At 37.9% G+C, this 18719-nt stretch overlaps 1 protein-coding gene across 6 annotated transcripts in view; it reads right to left on the bottom strand.

The window, feature by feature from the left end:
* Nucleotides 1–6157: 6157 nt before the first annotated feature.
* LOC143902431 (neo-calmodulin) overlaps nucleotides 6158–18719 on the bottom strand; it is a 37818-nt gene continuing 25256 nt past the window's right edge. For 5 of the 6 annotated variants that reach the window (XM_077415342.1, XM_077415343.1, XM_077415339.1 and 2 more), the window contains 6 exons: nucleotides 12223–12465; nucleotides 9103–9136; nucleotides 7706–7807; nucleotides 7468–7603; nucleotides 7160–7308; nucleotides 6158–6902 (listed from right to left, as the gene is read on the bottom strand). In XM_077415342.1, the coding sequence (XP_077271468.1) occupies nucleotides 6871–6902; nucleotides 7160–7308; nucleotides 7468–7603; nucleotides 7706–7807; nucleotides 9103–9136; nucleotides 12223–12465 (696 nt within the window). In that variant the 3' untranslated portion in view covers nucleotides 6158–6870. Of the gene's footprint in view, nucleotides 6903–7159; nucleotides 7309–7467; nucleotides 7604–7705; nucleotides 7808–9102; nucleotides 9137–9604; nucleotides 10596–12222; nucleotides 12466–18719 lie in introns of those variants that run through there. The other variant, XM_077415344.1, reaches the window with a different exon arrangement.

Raw genomic sequence — 18719 nt, 5'->3', positions numbered from 1 at the left:
ACAGCACGTAAATGTAAATAATGTTTAATATTTATAACTTTTAATAATTCTCTCATCTTTAAATCATTTAAATAGTTTGGTTTTTTTTTTATTATGCGTTGTACTTTTATTTCCAAACGAAGAAAGTCGATGGTATTATATATTTTGAGAAAACTTGTCCCTTAAACTAGCCCTATATTTTATAACAGTAATAAAAGTAACGCGATAGAGTTATTAACGAAATGATTCGTTCTGCTAGTCGATGCCGCTACGTTCGTCAAGATGAGACATGAAACTTCGTTCGAACATCGCGCAAAGTATTCGTGCGAGACATTGTGAGGAAATCTCATTGATTTCCACAATTTATATAATCTCCGTTTATAATTGCAACGGTTAGCTTATCGAGCTCTCTACTCAAATGGCTGGTTTGTGAGCAGCGATCGACGATAAAAGCAGAATACAACGGAGAAGAGTCTCGATTAAATACCTATATATGTCAAAAGGAAGACTCACGTTCCTTTACTTCTGGAGGGCAACGTTAAAACGTACAGGGTGTCCTAAGGAATATAATGAAAATATACGCGTACTCTCCTCTGCACTCGAGATTTGCATAACACATGAAAATTTCTATTTTCAACACAAGCGTGTATTTCCAAGACATCCTGTACGTAGATAATTAACGGCAGGTTTGCGAGCGGTCAAGAACATTCGTTAGTTCCTGAGCTTCCAGTTCGCAAAACAATTTGTTAGAGAATATATAACTTGTATATGCATATGTGTACATATATATATTGTATATATATAGTAATATAATACAATGAAACGTGGGTAGGGTGTCTGAAGCATCTTGCACTCTTTCTGTACGAGATCATGCGATAAATAGTATATATGTTATTCATTATTGGAAATTCCATTAAATTGCACAGTCACTTAATTATTAAATACTTGGGTAAATAAGAGCCGTAGATAAAAAAATCTGCCTAATTATAAAAATTAATTAATCAAAGAAAAAATTTTATTACTTTTTTTTCAAATTATTTTAATTTATTTTTTAATTTATTATGATTTGTTTATTCACGATAACTGCGGCAGAAAGAAAGCGCACGAGTTTCGATACACCCTATAAAAAATGTTAATACAATGCAGTGCAAATACAATGCATCGCAACGCAATGTCATATGATTCGTATTACGCTGCACAGCAGGAATTTGGCGTAAAGTGTAATCTATAAAAATATCTCTCCTCTAGAGCAAATGATAGTATAATAATAAATATCTCGAGGTTCTCCGAGAAATCGATTCTCGCGTCGAACAGAAATGTAATAATCACAGAGGGGCGGGAGGGAGGGGAGAAAATTCTTCGCTTCGAGCAAAGAACGTTGAACTCCTGACTCTTTGAGGGATGATAGGAACAATTTGTGTATCGTGTAACAATGACTATCAGATTTATGTAACTGGTGATACAATATGGATATTATTATCAGTTTCTTTATCGATAAATGCGATTAAAATGACGAAGATTGTAATATAACAATCGTCTGTCTGTCATAAATGTATCAAATGCTCATTGACTTTTGCCCCTCAAATAGTTAGGATAGTTATCAGTTATCATTTGTAACGAATATAAAGTGCGTTCAATATAATGCAAATGTAAAAAGCCTTACGCTGCGTTTTGACCGTACAGACACGATTACTTGCATTTTTTTTGCGATAACATTTTCTTCTATCGTGTCATCAGACGATCCATTCTTTTTATGCATATGGTGTAGAAACTCACTGCATGCTTACGTCAAACAATTCTTTTGTACTTACACTTTCATGCGTCGCACTGTCACCGATACTACAAAAAAAATTAGGCAAAGTCACACGGTGTGCACGTGTTACAAAATTTCTCACAAAATTCGGTATCATAAGCAAATTCATATTTTCAGATCCTTAAAATTGTTTCGGAAACCTTGACACTTTGAAAGCAATTACCACGTATCGAAATTTTTGATTCCCAAGAATAACTTTAATCGTATAAAAGAAATAGATTTTTAATATATCCGTTTAATCCGAGTATCACATTTGTTCGTGATTAACAGAGTTCCGTGACAAAAAATTTAAAGTGAGATTTGATGAAAGAAAATTATAGGTTCCATAAAAAGGATTTTTTTACTATAAAATCTCATAAAAAAAAGAGAAAGTTTGAATTACCAGAATTGTGAAGTTATCTTTAAGGATCAAAGCAACTCCAATCTATGATCTTTACATTGCAATTAATAACTGCTACTATTGGCCGTATTTATTCCGCGTTAACTTAAACTTTTTTCCTGCCAATTGCACATAACAAACGCGCGGGTATCGTCATTCATATGATACGGTTAGCAATAATTTCCTTTAAAAGGGGGAGATGCGAACGGATGGTAGGATATCTAAGTGGGCGATGTTGCGACGAACAAATAGCGACACGTGCCGTTGACATGCAGTGGCTTATCTCATTGTCGGCGTTGTATAGGAATATAATTTCAAGATACTTAATGTCTGGAACGGACCTGCGTATATATCTGTTTCTTCGGTAGTTCTTACCGAGGTTAAATCATCAGAGAGATATTGTCGTTCGGACGTTATACATTGCTATTTGTGACGTATTATCAAAAGCTGACGCCTTACTTTCTCCCTTATCTATCAGCGTGTCGCCGTTCGCCGTGCTGATTCGCTCAGGTGTCTGAGCTTTCCAGGTCGCGGTGTTTCGAGTCGCCGGTGGTTTTGGTACCTCGCATTACGTATCGAACACGAGAGGACGAACGTTCGTTACGAACGTTGGCGAATAGCGTAATCGATCATCTCGAACATCGATAGATCGAAAAGCATAATCAACGGTAGAGTTTACTGCGAAACGGTGCTATCCCAATGGAAAAAAAGACACTGCGCGGTGGGACATCTCGCTTCGAGATATGTAAGCGTTAAGAAAATATATTATTGTCAAAAACACGACTATATCTCTTCGCTTGTATATTTCGCGTGTTGAAGCGCCTCTGTCTATGAACGTCGGTTACATATATATAAGCACGTCTTTCCTTTCTCTCTCTTTCTTTCTCGCTTGGTACGGTTCATAAACTATGATGCACCATCGAGAAAAGACTGCCATAAGCTTAATAGTCCAAGCGATCGGAAATAGCGTTATAATTTGCTGAACTGATTAAAAAATATTAATTACGAAAGTAAAGCATGAAAGTTGAATTTTCATTGCCTCTAACTTATTGAAACTTTTTTTTTAAATTTAATTTAATGCATTTAAGTCCAAAAATGAGTATTTTTATCACGTTATGGCAGTATTCTATCGGAGACGCGACGTGAACAATCTATCCTGAAAATAATGTAAGTCAAATTCTGAAGATTTAAGAACATCAGGTACATTACGTCGACTTAGGTCATTATTCATCAAGCGTACATCTCTCATGAATTGATCATGCCATGCTTCAAAATTTGATGTAGATCATCTTCACAGTAAAACCGCTCACGTGTCTGGCTGTTCGAGAAATCAACGGCTCTATCAGTTCACAGCTTTTGCCTGCAAAAGTAATAAACGTTTGCGTTAATCATACGTCACGCGTCATATGGTACAGGTAATCGTATCTATCAAATTATCAAGGTCCCTCGTATTCTCGACAACCTGAATTCCCATCGCTGTTGTGCTGGCATTCTTTCAAAACGAACGTGCATTCGCACCTTGGTAACATGGTAGGCTCGCCGTCAAATGTAACGTAATCGTCGATCGGTCAGATTAGAGAGCAACATAATTTATTATCTGCCTCTATGTACCCGCAATCACCGTTTCGTCCGACGAGCGCTCCAGGCCACAATCGTCTTCCATGTCGCTCGTATTTGGAAAGAAAAGTGATCGAGTTGCCCGGATCTCGAAACACGCGCGTTTCACCCGGAGTCTCTTCACTTCGGAAAAAAATCACATTCTTCCTTTCTCTCTTTCTTTCTCCCATTTTATCTTTTAGCAGTTTTAGCGCACGTGCGTACAGTCAATCGGCATAAAATTCTAAAATAATTTTACGATATTAAAGTTTTTAAATAGTTTGCACAGTTTGAACAAATCTAAAGAAAAAAAAAAAAGCGAACTGCATTAATATGCGAGGCAAGAAAACATGTACGTTTAAATGAAAGAAAGAATATTTCAATTGTATGCCTGAACTTTTCCTTATTTACATTTATATTCTGCGATAACAATTTGTTTGCATAATTAATCAATGTTATTTAACAATAACGGTAGTATTTGGATATAAGTAGAAATTTAAAATAATCATTCTCTTTTCTTAAAAAATTGTTACCTTAAATTTTCATTTAGTGGTGTTTCGTACTTTTATTCTTGTAAAAACCGATAAGAGAAATTGTAATCATATGGAAAAATCCCACTATATAGCTCATCTTACTTCATCAGTTTAAATGCCTTTTTAACTAATAATATGATACGATACGGTCATCAATTTGTAAATGGTTTTTGTCGAAAATCTAATCTTTTATAAAGATTCACAAATGATCGGTATGTTTAAGCCGACTAATACGCAAAAGAATCATGATATACAAATATGAACGAGTAATAAAGATTCAATAATAAAACAATGGAACATCACGCGCTCAAAATGGAATAGAATTACTCCGATTGATAGTGCGCGACAGATGCGCTCGCGCGTTATTATCACTTCAATTCTCTCGTCTCTCTCGCGCTACCACACACACACACACACACACAATCGCGCGTTTTCAATTTTCCGTTTTGTGCCGGGGCGGACTACGCGCGCGTGCATGCGTGCGTGCATGCGCGTGCGTGTGCGTGGGCGTGTATGCGTGTGGAGCGCGGGCGGCAGAGAGGACATATACATATACATATACATACAATGTATTAAATATATGTATATATATGACTATCTACAATGTATTTCACGTATGTTTCTTTTCTTTCTCGTGGTAGCAACATCATCATATGTATAGTATATAATAATTCACGTGTTACAGCTCCGCCGTTTATACTTGCAACCGCCTTTTTCTTTATCTGTCACTATGAATCGCTAGGTACTACCCATGGGTTTATTTCGCGTGCTAACGCGCAGGGTTTTTTTTTTATATAACACGTCTAAAGGTACATACATACATACCACATAATCCGCACGTAGCTAATACGCTCCTGAATCCGACGATGCGGCGAATAATACTTGATTGTGCGACAGCGGAAACACGTCGTGCCACATTTTTCATCTTCTGAGAGATCGCAACATATATACAACCCCTCCGTGTTTACGAACGAAGAGGTGCTCGCGTTAATCACCCTGGTTGAATTGTTCTCGCGTAAGAACTGTCCTTTTTCTTTTTATCTTTCCTAAAAGCCACTGCCACATACCTAATGACCATAGGCACCTGTTAATTATCACAATGGGCAACTATAGTCATTGGGTATGTAACGAGGGATTCTCAATGGTCGCAGCATTGCTTCCGTCCAAGACTCCACCAACGAACCCGCGCATGAACAATCCCGTTTAGGTCGTTAGATTATTCCTTCGGTAACTAAAGAATGAACACCATACGAACGTCTTTTCAAATCTCGTACGCTTAGAGTAGCTCCGCTTGAATTGTTCCCATAGGAATAACGCGATAACTCGAACTTTTTAGACTGTCGGCTTTCGAAGCACCTTTTCAACCAGGGTCGTCTACTTAACGGTGATCGATTACGGAAACGCGGCACCACGATTATCGGTCAGGTCAATTCACGCTACGTGCGAAAGCGCTAGGGTCGATCACTCTTCTGCGCGTCGTCGGCGTGCCCGCTCTAAAGTTACTAACAATCGAGGAGGTGATGGCGATGAGAGGGCGACGGCAAGGACGGGAGACGTGTGTACTTGTGTGTCACTACGTTTGCGCGCGCGTTCTGCGTGTATTACAAGCGGTAAAAACACTCGAAGTACGGTGCCTTTCGTGCGCGTCGCGTTTTAAGGAAACATAAGCGACGCAAAAAGAATATCGTATAATAATAATATAATAACATATGTATATATGTAGCAAACGCTCCGCTTGAATTGTTCCCGTAATATATATTATATATATAATATAATATATATATATATATATATATATATATTACGTTAACATATCGTGTATACTGTTATATATTTCAGGACTTTTTCGCGGGGGGCGCTTAAAAAGGCGTGGAAAGCTAGGAAACTTCTAAATTCTCCGCTCTGTAAAATTACCGAAGGGGAGATAAATATTAAGGGTACGTAAGAGTCTAAACGACGAAGCTCGGTTGATTGTTCCGGGTCGCGCCTCCCTCCCCCGTCGTTTGGACATACTCTCTTTATTTTACCGTACGTTACGTTACCGTTATACCTAAAAATTTCAAGTACTCGTCTAAGATTAGTCCGAAGGAGCGCGAGGTGTATCTGTGTATATAATGCGTGTACGTATGTGCAAAAAATTTGCGGAAGAAAGTCTCTCCTCTCAGTTTTCCGGCCGTAAAGCTGAAGCTTTACCATTCGGCGGCGGAAGCCGCGCGTCCCGCTCGAAGTCAAAGACTTCCGATGCCTCTCCAATTCTCTACCTGCGCTACTTACGCGCGAAACCTTCGACACATCGCTCATGAAGCCTTAACTATATAGAGTAAAATTGGTATGTTCGTGCGATCGAAATCGCGTGATTCGCTTCCGCGATCTCACTGTTGTTGTACATGCCGCGGTCGATCGGTCGTCGATGAACTCTTGATTTTTCCGTCGACGGTCTTGAATACGGTAGTTTCATGGGGCATGAAACGACTTCTCGTTACGATCCTACGAAGTCGAGGAACTTGGATAGCGGATTCATTTTATTTCTTCTCCATCGAGAGTCCTCTGTTACTTCAGGTATCTCCGAACTAATTTTTCGACAATAGGATCGACACAAAATCTGAAACACAATTGGTCCTGATTAGCATAATTCAGTGTACAATTTAATAATTTGTGATAATAACTATATACATATGTTATATTGCTTAAACTCGAGTATCAGGTTTATGAGGTTTATAAGAAATATAATAAAATCTAATAAATATAATTCACGGGCATATCTTATTACGCACGTAATTATTAATTGCAAAACTCGCGATAAACATTCGCCGTAGATTTCATATTAGGTCTAAACATATAGGAAGGAAAACACGTTACCTTCGTAGTTGACCATTCCGTCGCCATCTAAATCCGCCTCCTTAATCATATCGTCGACCTCCTCTTCGGATAGCTTCTCGCCGAGATTCGTCATTACGTGTCGCAGCTCCTTCGAGGATATTAACCCGTCGTTGTTCTTATCGAACACTCTGAAAGGGAAACGAGTAAAGTGCTAAATTGCCAGGCTTATCTACGTCTTAAAAACACTATTGTCCCCGGACGAAAGTTGCCTCGGGGCGTTCTTTCAATGCAATTGTCCAATGGGCAATTAGGTACTCGGAGTTCTTATACAGCGGAGAGCTTATTACCGGAACGCCTCGCGAAGTTCGTCTTCCCCGTCGGCGTTCTTCATCTTCTTCGACATCATCTGCAGGAACTCGTTAAACTCGATGGTACCGTTTCCATCTTGATCCACTTCATTCACCATATCGCGCAATTCCGTCTCTGAAAGAGACGTATTGCCGCTCGATTTATACATCGCTGTTCCGGATACTCGCAAGATACATCTCGGATGCATTCGTTATTCGCGAAGAGCAAATTACTCACCCGATGGTCTTTGACCGAGAGACCGCATAACGACTCCTAACTCCGCCATCGTAATCGTGCCATCTTCGTCCTTGTCGAAGAGCATGAATGCCTCTTTGAATTCTGAAATAACAGAGTTTCTCGTCGTTATCGTCCCAATCATTACCGTACTCGAGACAAATAGCTATTGTTCGATGCACTTTGGAACGATTTCTCGAGTGTCTTATTATGCACTGATTAATTGTTAATTGCAAAGCTCGATGGAAACGTGTACTATATACACGTGGACACAGTGTTTTGTTTTACTTTTATTTGTTATATTGATAGTTTCTATTGATTAACCCCACTCTGGACCAATCTTATTATTCGTGTCAGATTTCACGATAGAATTCTATAATTTATATGCCACGTGCATTTAAATGTATGTATTTTAATATATATTTTTTATATCTTTTTCTCTGTGTATTCTGATTTTTCAAATGTTTTGTATAACAGGTCACGTAAAGTTGTAAGTAGAATTCTGTTCTGAATTGTAATACAAGTTACAGTTCGTCTAAAGTGGGCTTTACGTATTTGAATCGCTAATTTTAAACTTTTAAGTTGGTGTAACTTGTTTTACATACAACTTTATACGCAAGAAATTTCTTAATATTTTAATTATTTGATAATTGGAAAAAAATTATATATCCGCTATATGTATATGTATATAGCTAGTAATTGATATCCACGAAGGTTTCCTTTTCTATCTCGCTTCTGTCCAGTATTATTATGAAGGACATAACGATGATGAACGAATGAAGGACATAAAGATATAACTAGAAGGCTATACAAATATCGCAGCAAGTTGGATCGTGAGTTTAATATAATCAATATCATCGCGTGTCAACAACGATGTCATTAGAAATAATGAGCTATCCGTGTAGTAAGTTACGCATCAATTATTTATGTTCGGCGAGTTTATTCGCTTAGATCATCTAGTAAAACAGCTTTTATTCGGTATCTTTTGAATCTACCATGTTCTGTCTTTTAAATTATTTCTAACACTCTTACTTTAACTGACTCAGCATCGAAATATTAGGTAAACAGGAAAAACTGCTGCCAACTGGCACGCACATATGCCACATAACGATCAATTTTATGTCTTCCATGCATGTCTAACGACGCTATTCAAAATGTCACTCTTACATGAACAAAATGAATGAGATAACACAATAATTTGTACAAATAAAAAATACATTAATTACTAAAAATATTGTTAATAATACAAAGTATTTTATCGTATAACATAAAATGTTAGAAGTAAATTTCAGAAATGTTACGAATTTTTAATTAGGTTATGAAAATTAATTATTGCTGATTTATTAATTATTATTAATCTATCTTTTAAATTACTGAGTTATCTACAATCGTCAACTCACCTGCTACCTGATCTTCTGTGAGTCCATATTCGGACTGAAACAGAGAAAAGGACAAAGCCCTATCATTTCGTATGCATAACGCAATTTTGTCTTTTTGCATCTAATGAATCATGTTTTTTATATTACATAATGAATGTATGTATGTACTAAGCGGTGTCTAAAGATATTGCCTCATTATGGGCGAACGACCTTGCTCTAACTATTACACTCCCATGATCTGTTCTCGTATGATACAGAAGATACTGAAGAAATTTTGGCGAGATGCCCGACGCTAGAAACTCCGACGCGAAGGGAGGTCGTGAAATGAATTATTAATAATAACGTGTCGCAACGTGATAGCGAGTCTCGCGCGACAAAACGACGACGCAACTGACTGCTCGAATGCATTTTATTTGCGTTCACGTTTTCTCTGAATATAAAAATTTCCTTTTTAATTTTCACACCTCTCGCGCACACACACGTTTCAGGCTGTTGCCATCCAGAAATTTGTATTCTTACTTACACTCAACTGTCTAATTTGACCGTCTATCGTGCTGGTCAATCTACGCAGCTGACCATACGCGTGCGTGTATTTCTTCTCTGTATCCGTCATGATCGAGTGTCACACCGACCGAGGAACGCGTGCCGGAAGTGTCCATTAACGAGATTATGCGAAACGTTAGCTGCCGGATTCCACGACTACGTTTGTCTCGTCGCAATTACCGTCGTGTCGCCGTCGAGACCGACATTTCGATTCCATTGCAATCGCGTCATACGCGACATTTCCACCGATGCATAAAGAAAAAGGAGAAAGAAACGTAAACTGCACTTTTATCGTGATCTCCCGGGATAGAGATATATTCGACGCGCATATATTCGCGACGGATCCGTTGCTCGAAAGCTGCTCTGAATCGAACTAATATTTATCGACTACGAGCTATCTTAAGGTCGTTGCTGGTACCGAAAAATAGATACGGATAGAGAGGTACGACATATCCGAAAGACGCTCAGACTTCTCGTCGATCACGATTACTTTCCGTTTATTCAGACGGATAAAACGGAGGAGATGGTGTTTGAACCGAGAAGTCGACAGATCTCGTCGTCGTTTTATTTTTCGCGGTAAAGTGAAATGTCGAAGATGACGATCAAGGCGACCGTGAGCACGATATATTCCGGCAATCACATGGGCGACACTATTCGAGGATGTGATAGCTCGCGGATGAGTAAAAATAGCCGACGTGTGGCATAGAGAAATACGCGGCGCCTCGCAATTCGATGAAGTCGGATGAAGTTGAGAGAACGACTCGTTTCTCTTTCTTGTCACTTCCCTCTTCAACTTCCGCGGTCGCACACGCACCGTTACTTCACGCACGCCTCGAAGACGAGAAAAACGCACTTGCCGGCGCGACTTCCGAACATCCGGTACCGAGCGCGATGAGCGCAGATGTCCGCACGATGACAAAGGCGTGTGAGTTTGGAACTTTGGCAACCTTAGTCTGTTTTTAACTACCAGGTCCCCTCTTCGGTTAGACGCTTAGGTGACTACTCCCTTCCCCGCTTCTGACGTTTCATGAACAGATATTTTGCTCATTATACCATTTTGCGCGTTAACGAGTATAAGGATAAACTTCCGGTAATCATATCGTCTTTGATAAACATACTTTTAATGATTTCAAGTGCATTTTTCTCGCATTTTGAAAGACCAATTCGTATTCTTGGCGTTTATCTGTATCCAGACATTCGGACATAATAAAAAGAGAAAAATACAACGCTATATATTTAATTTTCTCATCGATAAAAATTTATTTGCTTGAAATCACTTTGAATATTTTCATTGAAGAATTTATATCAATAAAGCGGGAATAATTTTAACAAATATAAATTAAACCTCTTGTATGAGAATTCATTTTTTACCTTTCGAAAAAAATTCTACTTGATATAATTTGTTAAAAATAGTAATTAAATCATATGTGATAAGGGTATGAAAAAAAATTTTTCAATAAACGGATATTTCTACGGTTATACGCGATAAGAGAATTATGCGAAACAATTATAAACAAAGTGGATATATAAAATAGTAGTCATAATACAAGTTTATAATGAATACAGAATACTCTTATATACTAGAGTTGCACACATCATGCACACGCAATTTGCATGAAGATCAAATATTAGATCTATTTGAAGTTGTCAACAGACTTATCGAAATCCCAAAATAGAGCAACACGATCGAGGAGCTGTCGTTAATTATGCCAATCTAATTAAATAACAGCACAGCGTTATTTTTCCTTCGGCGTATCTTGACAACGTACGCGGCGTACAGTAGCCGAACATGAGGAACTTATCGATCGCTTATCGCGTATTCAACTGGGTCAGATCATGCCATATTTATTGCCGATGTGCACGCATTACGCGAAGCGCACGCTAAGTTGACAAAGGCGACTCGTGACGCGATTCGATCCGTCGCCGATAACTTCGCTCTCTCGCTTCTACGAACAGAAATAATTAGGTGGCCTACTCATGCAAATCGTCTGGATATTAGATCGTGCTAACGATTTTAACGGCATGGGCAGGCTGAATAATTGATCGAAATTAGCTACTCGCGCACGGCATAATGGTACTCAGCCTACTTTAACGTTCACCAATAAGCTGTCCGAAAGACATTAAACTGCAATTCCTATCAAATCGGAGGTAATCTTTAAGAAATCTCATTTGTTAAGCGTGAAATAATTGAAGTTTGATGATATGGATAATCAAGCTACGTGCTTAAATTTTGAAAACGTATAATGTGATTTGAGAAAAAATGAAATTTTTGTTATTTAATCACATAAGTTTACTTTACGAAAAAATCTTTATTTCTGATTGCTTGTCAAAAAATATCAATATTTTATTCAAGATTGAATTTAAAGCGGTTAAAGAATCCGTCATCGAAATTAAGATTGGGATTTTGTGAAATAATCTTGTATAGTCATTTATGAAAATATATTTACGCCATACTAATGATGTCTTTACACTAGGACAGAATAAAACTATCGAAAGAAATTCGCGTGGATGTGGATGTCAAAGTGGATAGCGATTTCAGGCGAGACGTCTCGATCTTGAATGTGTGAGATGAAATTTGTGACATATTACACTACTCACCAAGTTAATAGTAACGATGAGATCATATTGCTGCCGTTGTCCCTTCTTCTTGTTTTTGCCGGTTTTGACGGAGGCCGCCTTGGGTGTCACTTTCACTTGGCCTTTCTGGGCTGTCGGTTTTTGGGTCGGTTTCGCCGCGCCCTTAGCACCCGGCGCGACCTTCTGACCAGCCGTCGGCGCTTTCTGACCGGAAGCACCTTTTTGGTTTACATGACCCACGCCATCCGCCGGTTTGTTGCGTGCCTGTAGTCCAAGAGACAGAATATCCGTTAATTGTTAGGTATGAGGGATTTTATTGGAGGTAATCGAGTCAGACGGATGTGTTGTAGGTTGGAGTATACATATGTTATTATCAGAATAATTAAAGCACGACGTCGAAGTTTTCTTCTCTTTGTAATTTTTCCTGTTTGCTACGTTTATAAATTTTGCAAGTAGATTGACGAATTTTGACGATAACTGTATAGTATTTATATAGTAAGTTCTCTTCTTTATTATAGACTTTTGAAAGTTACCATGAAAGTTATAACTGTATGTTTCAGCATGTAACTTCCATATCTTTTAAATATTTCTAAAGCGCATTGCAATATCGAATTACCAAGATATAATATCTAAATCTCACTATCTTGTACTTTTATCGTATTTTATGTTTATTGCCATTATGGTTGACGCCATCGTTTCAGCCTGTAATCGTCGCGTTGACTCGCTGTATCAAAACCGATTCAATATTTTTGCGAGAGTTATTTTATGTCGGCCCGTTTATATCTTGTGAACGGAAATTTATATACTACCCGAAAAGTGAGAATAAATTCCGCGAATAGAACAGCAAATCTGTGCGACAGGGAGTACGTTGACTTTTTCGTCAATAACTTGGAAGAAAATAATTCGTTTCGGAATTGAATCGTACGACGAATGTTTAGGACCTAAAAATAACCTCCCCAATTAATAATTGAACGAAGAGACTGGATGCTTCGCGTGGGCGAGAATGCCGACAAGATAATTATAATAGATTATCTCACTATCTAATGCGATCTTGACAGAGTCTACGACTTATGTGATGTACCCGGATTGCATTGCGAAAGTATCACGTAAATTCATGATTTCTCAAGCTTACGACAATACTACGGAATTTCTACTTTTATGTACTGAGACAGTCCTCGATACTTACACTTTATATAGGTATTTGTCGATTATCCATAGACGGCTCCCAATTTCAAATAATTTCAACATATTAGAGAATATAAATTCATGCTTTGAAAATCATTTTTTTTCTATATATTAAAAATTCTTGGAATTAAATATCATAACGTGTTGAATTAAATACTAAATTTAAGTAACTATATTCTAAATTTATGTCTATACTATATAACAACGTAAATATAAAAATAACTACATAATATCACGATGAATCGAGTTAGAACTAATAATAGCATTCCTTATGAATGAAACAGTGATCTAATGTAGCACTAATGTAGCGACCTATAGCGACCGTGAAGCAAAGTATATATTCTTGAAAAAGCGGATTAAAAAGTCTTCAAAAATAAAATAAAATAAATTGCGTGCGGAATGTTTCATTCCAATGTATTAATAATTTGTGCTAAATTTTTAGTTTTATTAACATCATTTTAATTGACGTACTGAGAGCGATATTCTGTACCTTCCTTATTAATAAGCAAAACCCCGAGCCAAGATTAGGTTTATATTTAACTTTGTTATACTTGAGTTTATTTTAACTTATCAATTCTCAAAGTCACATTTTCCCTCCCGAAATACACCGAAAATGTTCTCCGAATACTCGTATGAGCTATCTTACATTTTTTATTACAATTTTTTGTGTAAAAAAATGTCAGTTCACCTTTTCTCAGTTTTATCCTATATCGATACAGAGTATTACAGCAATTAGCGCACGCTGCAATTTTCATTTTAATCATACAAGTGTTAACACAGAGTACACAGGAATATCGCTACAGAGCCCTCCTCCGTCCCCTTACTCTGATAACAACCTGTAATAACCAGGGTCGCGGTTGTCGCGAGAGATTCGTACGAAAACATGGAAAATGGTCGGCACATCGATCGGTCCGGGCATACGTTGAGCGCGATCGTTCGTTGCGCATATGCGACACCACGAACGGATCGATCGCGCGGCTGTGTATCAAATGTGTATCAAAACAAATGCGGGAGCGCATCGTTTGATAAAACACCCGTATGTTTATCGCACGCAGCCCGGGATCGAGAGAACTGTATATATCGAGGAAGATTGTTAATGCGAATCGCGCTACGCGCGATTATGGGACTCGCGTGCACGGCCGTCACGAGACGGCCCCCGTTCAGAGCTGCTTGTGTTCGCGTACATTGTAATTCTCGTGGTAGCACCTTTCTTGACTATCCGCCCATTTCCACCGAGGCGCAAGCGCGCGTTTCGGAAAATTAAACTGCAACTCGGTCAGATTTGGAGGTATCAATGCACGGCCTTGCACGACTCCGGTATATTTCATATGAGTTTCTATTCTGACAAAATGAATACGGCGTTCGCTAGGTCGTTTGTTGAAACTGAAATTACACTGGAATCATCAGTCATCAGGTTTCTATAAAATTTCTAAATATAGATGTTTTTATAACTGTATAAGCAGACAAGTCAGTAACACCTATATTTTATTTTTGTAACGCAAGTTTTCTTTCTATTGGGAACCATTTAGCTATCATGGAAGTTATGTCATTGTATGTCTTGATTGTATATAACTCTTTTTTTTAAACGTTTCCTAAAATATGATACGATCGTATCGCCAAGATAATAGATTGTGTCGCCATCGAAATCTCTACATATTTTTATTATTGTCATGGTTAATACTATATCCTCTCAAATTATTTATAATCGTCGCGTTGATGATCCGCTGTCGTTTGCCTAATTGATATGCGCGGTAGATATCCAATGCTGGATTGACAATTCTGAAAACAGGGTTAAGACCAGCGTCTTGAAACTTGTTAATCTCCTTTCGCTACAAGTTGTGTTGCATATCTCGTAATTCCCGTGCAACCACACGATGCTCCCGACGTATACATGCATTTATCTTCTTAATCGAAAACGCCATCAAGAAAGGCCAATATACTTGTTACAACTTGCGTCAAGTGGCAGTCGATCCTCGTTGGAGTTCAAGATTACTCGATGTCTCTCGTATCCGTTGCCGTGTTGTTTGCAAAGCTCGTTTTTTCGCTATTGCAGAGGCAAGAGCTCGCCGTAAGGTAGCCTCGCTCCCGGGAGGAAAATTAATAACGATCGCTAATGGGCGCTCACGAAAGTTCGTCGGCGGCGGGCGGGGTGTAGTGGCGGATGACTTACTTTCATCCGGTCGATTAGATCGGATGGCGCGTGCATCGTGTCCATTTATCGTCTGTATGCCAGTGCATAGTGTGTCATAGTAACACAGTTACGTATGTATGTACGTTGAGCAGCGACCGCGGAAATGCGGATTTAGGTCGCTAACTGCGGGCGTTTTACATTACGGAATAGTGCGACTAAAGGGGCCACTGATTAGCCCTTAGGGTCAATCGATTTTATACGATTCCCAAATGAAATTTCAATACTCATTATTTACCGTCTACGTCGTCCCGCGACGTATGTAGATCGAAAAACAGAAAACGATATTAAATGTCAGACATGTGGCGTTGAATAAGCCGAGAGAATAATTCCGTACAATTATATAAAATATGCTAACCACATTGTTAAGAATAAAAAAAGAATAATTAATAACACTGATATATATATATATATATATATATATATATATATATATATATATATTTATGTATATATGAGAGCGCTGGAAGCTTATGTAAGCGATAAAGCTCATTTACATATTAGAGAGAAAATATGAAAGCATAAAGCGTAAGAACTATTCCATGCCTTAGTTATATGTTTTGTATGTTCAGTTTACATATATTGATAAGTTTCTGCTGACGTCAAATAACACTTTTATAATTGATTCATGTTTAATTTTTATACTTTGATGCATTTTGGGAAAATGATCTCTTACTCGAATATTATTAATATATCAGTAGCCACACCGCCTGCGGTGTGTTAATGCTCTTTGATAAAATAACAATTAGTTTTGATTTTCATCAAACTGTATCATTAACGCTTTGCGTATTGATATCCTCACTCTATTCATCATTGGAATCTATTTATAAATATCAATTTAAACGTCAATCAGAATACTACAGAATTTGTCGAAACAGATTGGCACGGTGAGAAGTTTTTAACAAGTATTTACAAACTCATTTATCACCGGACTTGTTTCCGTCATCTTGATATCACTGTCCAATTAGATAAAATCTCGAGTGCTCTTATATATACATCGACGAGCTTTGTAGCATTGTTGTAAGCTTGAAAAATGAGTTCCTCAAACTTTTTTTCAAAGGCCACGAGACACTGTTAACCTTTTTCTAAAAAGAAACAAGAGTCGCGCAAAGTGAACTCGCGTGCCGCACGTTTTAGAGCTTTATCTTGATCGTTGCCTTTCTTAGGTAACGTTATGATATGCACGCTCTGTTTTCTTTCGGCTATGCAGCTATAGCTTTGTCTCGCTGAAATATGCTTTCTATTGTAAAATATTATTATCTGATTGCAAGTGTTATCGATCTATCGAATATGATCGTACCGATATAAATAAAAGAAGACTATTAAGAATAATTCTATCAAGAATAATTTATTACATAGTATAAATCGATCAAACGTTAACTCGATCTGTTAGTGACCTGGTTACTAGTTTCATACGTGACAGTCTTAACGTGACCTTTTTTGTGATATTTATATGCATCGAGTAAAGCGCAGCTGCGCGCATCGTCACAAGAAATTAAATAATTATATATTAGTTTTCTTCAAGGAAAAGAAATCTGTTTTTTTAATAATTGACATTTAACTCGACTAGATTTTTTTGCACGCAGTTCCATCTATAAAGATAACATTCAATTACGATTAGTTCAATTATATATAAAAACATTGTTCAAAATATTAATAATATAATTAATAATAGTTAAACTTTTCAATCTCTCTGATTTGGTTAAACAGTGATGAAAAACTCTATCGGTGATAAATATATTCTATATTAGCGACATATCGTCCAATCAAGGTTCCGTCGATTAAAATGTCCTCTTTGGCTGCGTGACCGCATAGACGTGCATCGTAAGACGTTATTTCTCGTATCTCGAATATTTCACCCACTCAAGTTTTGCTCGGAGTGTTTGCGAGCGAGACCCGGAAACCTCTTTCGAAGGATCAATAATTGGGGATGATTGCAGCTGCCCTTGAAACGCTATACTTTGCGAAACACTGGAGCATTATAAACCAAATAAAAATAACGGTGATTGCCATTGTAAAAGTGCAGTATCGGGTATGGTTTTCATCAATTCCATTTATACAATATTCTCAGTCGTAGAGCTTCCGCATATTCAATATGCCGCGTTTTTCGCATACGACTATCTCATTTTAATTGTAAATTTTGAGGAATTTTTTGATAATAGCAATAGATAATGGTTTGATAAAAATTAGCTGACTAAACTCCGTATTACGACGAATACACGCGTGATTATTACACAGCAAAATGAAATGGAATTTTTTTTTAGTTCTCTCTTAATATGCTCCAAGATATTCGAGAATAAATTTTCACCGAAACTGCGAACCATTGTTGAAATTGCGAAGCCATTGATGGCCTAGATTTTCCAGATTGAATAATGTCTCCTGCGGTAAGATTTACGAGCACGAATCGCGATTTCAGGCCACGAGATGACTAATCGGAGAAGTATCGCAAGAACAAATTCGCTGCTCAATTTGTCATATGCAGAAACAATTCTGTAGAACCGGGGGAGAGCGCTTGTCCTTGAAGTGTGTCACTGCACTTCCCGGCGTGCAAGGTCTAGAATCGGCTGATTAATAATTAAATCAAAAAAAGGCATCGATCTCTATTCTCGATTCTAGACCATGCCCGACGTTAGCACGAAGTAATGCTCCACCACGCCGTCCCGATACTCCGTTTCGTGACGATCTCTCGTTTGTCCTCGTGACGAACGTGAACGATTAATCTTTGCTAAGCATCAAGGGTGCGCCAGATTTAGGAATCATTCGAGACGCCGCGAGAATGCGTACGCCTTTTAAATCCCTACCATAATTGCGATCGTTCTCGAGATGCCTATCTCTAAAATGAGATTTCAAAGGAAGCCCGATAGGCTGTACGTGATTATTTTTCAAACAACCTCAATCTACTTTGCTTTATCTTATTTTTACTTTTATCTTCTTTTGACAGGTCGCCCTGAACGAAATATTACAACTACATCATTACAATAGACAACGTCGGATTAGTAGAAACGCAATATATTAAACTACGTGACGGAGAATTCCATTGCTAAATCTCGCAGCGTTAACTTTTGAGGATTTCTTTTCTCTCGCTTACTTTTCTTTTGAAAAGCACTCTTTGGAGCCAAAAAGGCGATGTTAAAATGTGCGAGAA

This window comes from Temnothorax americanus, unplaced genomic scaffold (assembly GCF_048541705.1).
Source record: "Temnothorax americanus isolate GAGA-0224 unplaced genomic scaffold, ASM4854170v1 Scaffold4, whole genome shotgun sequence".
NCBI lineage: Eukaryota > Metazoa > Arthropoda > Insecta > Hymenoptera > Formicidae > Temnothorax > Temnothorax americanus.
Note: the sequence above shows the minus strand (reverse complement) of the source record. Positions and strands in the feature narration are given on the sequence as shown.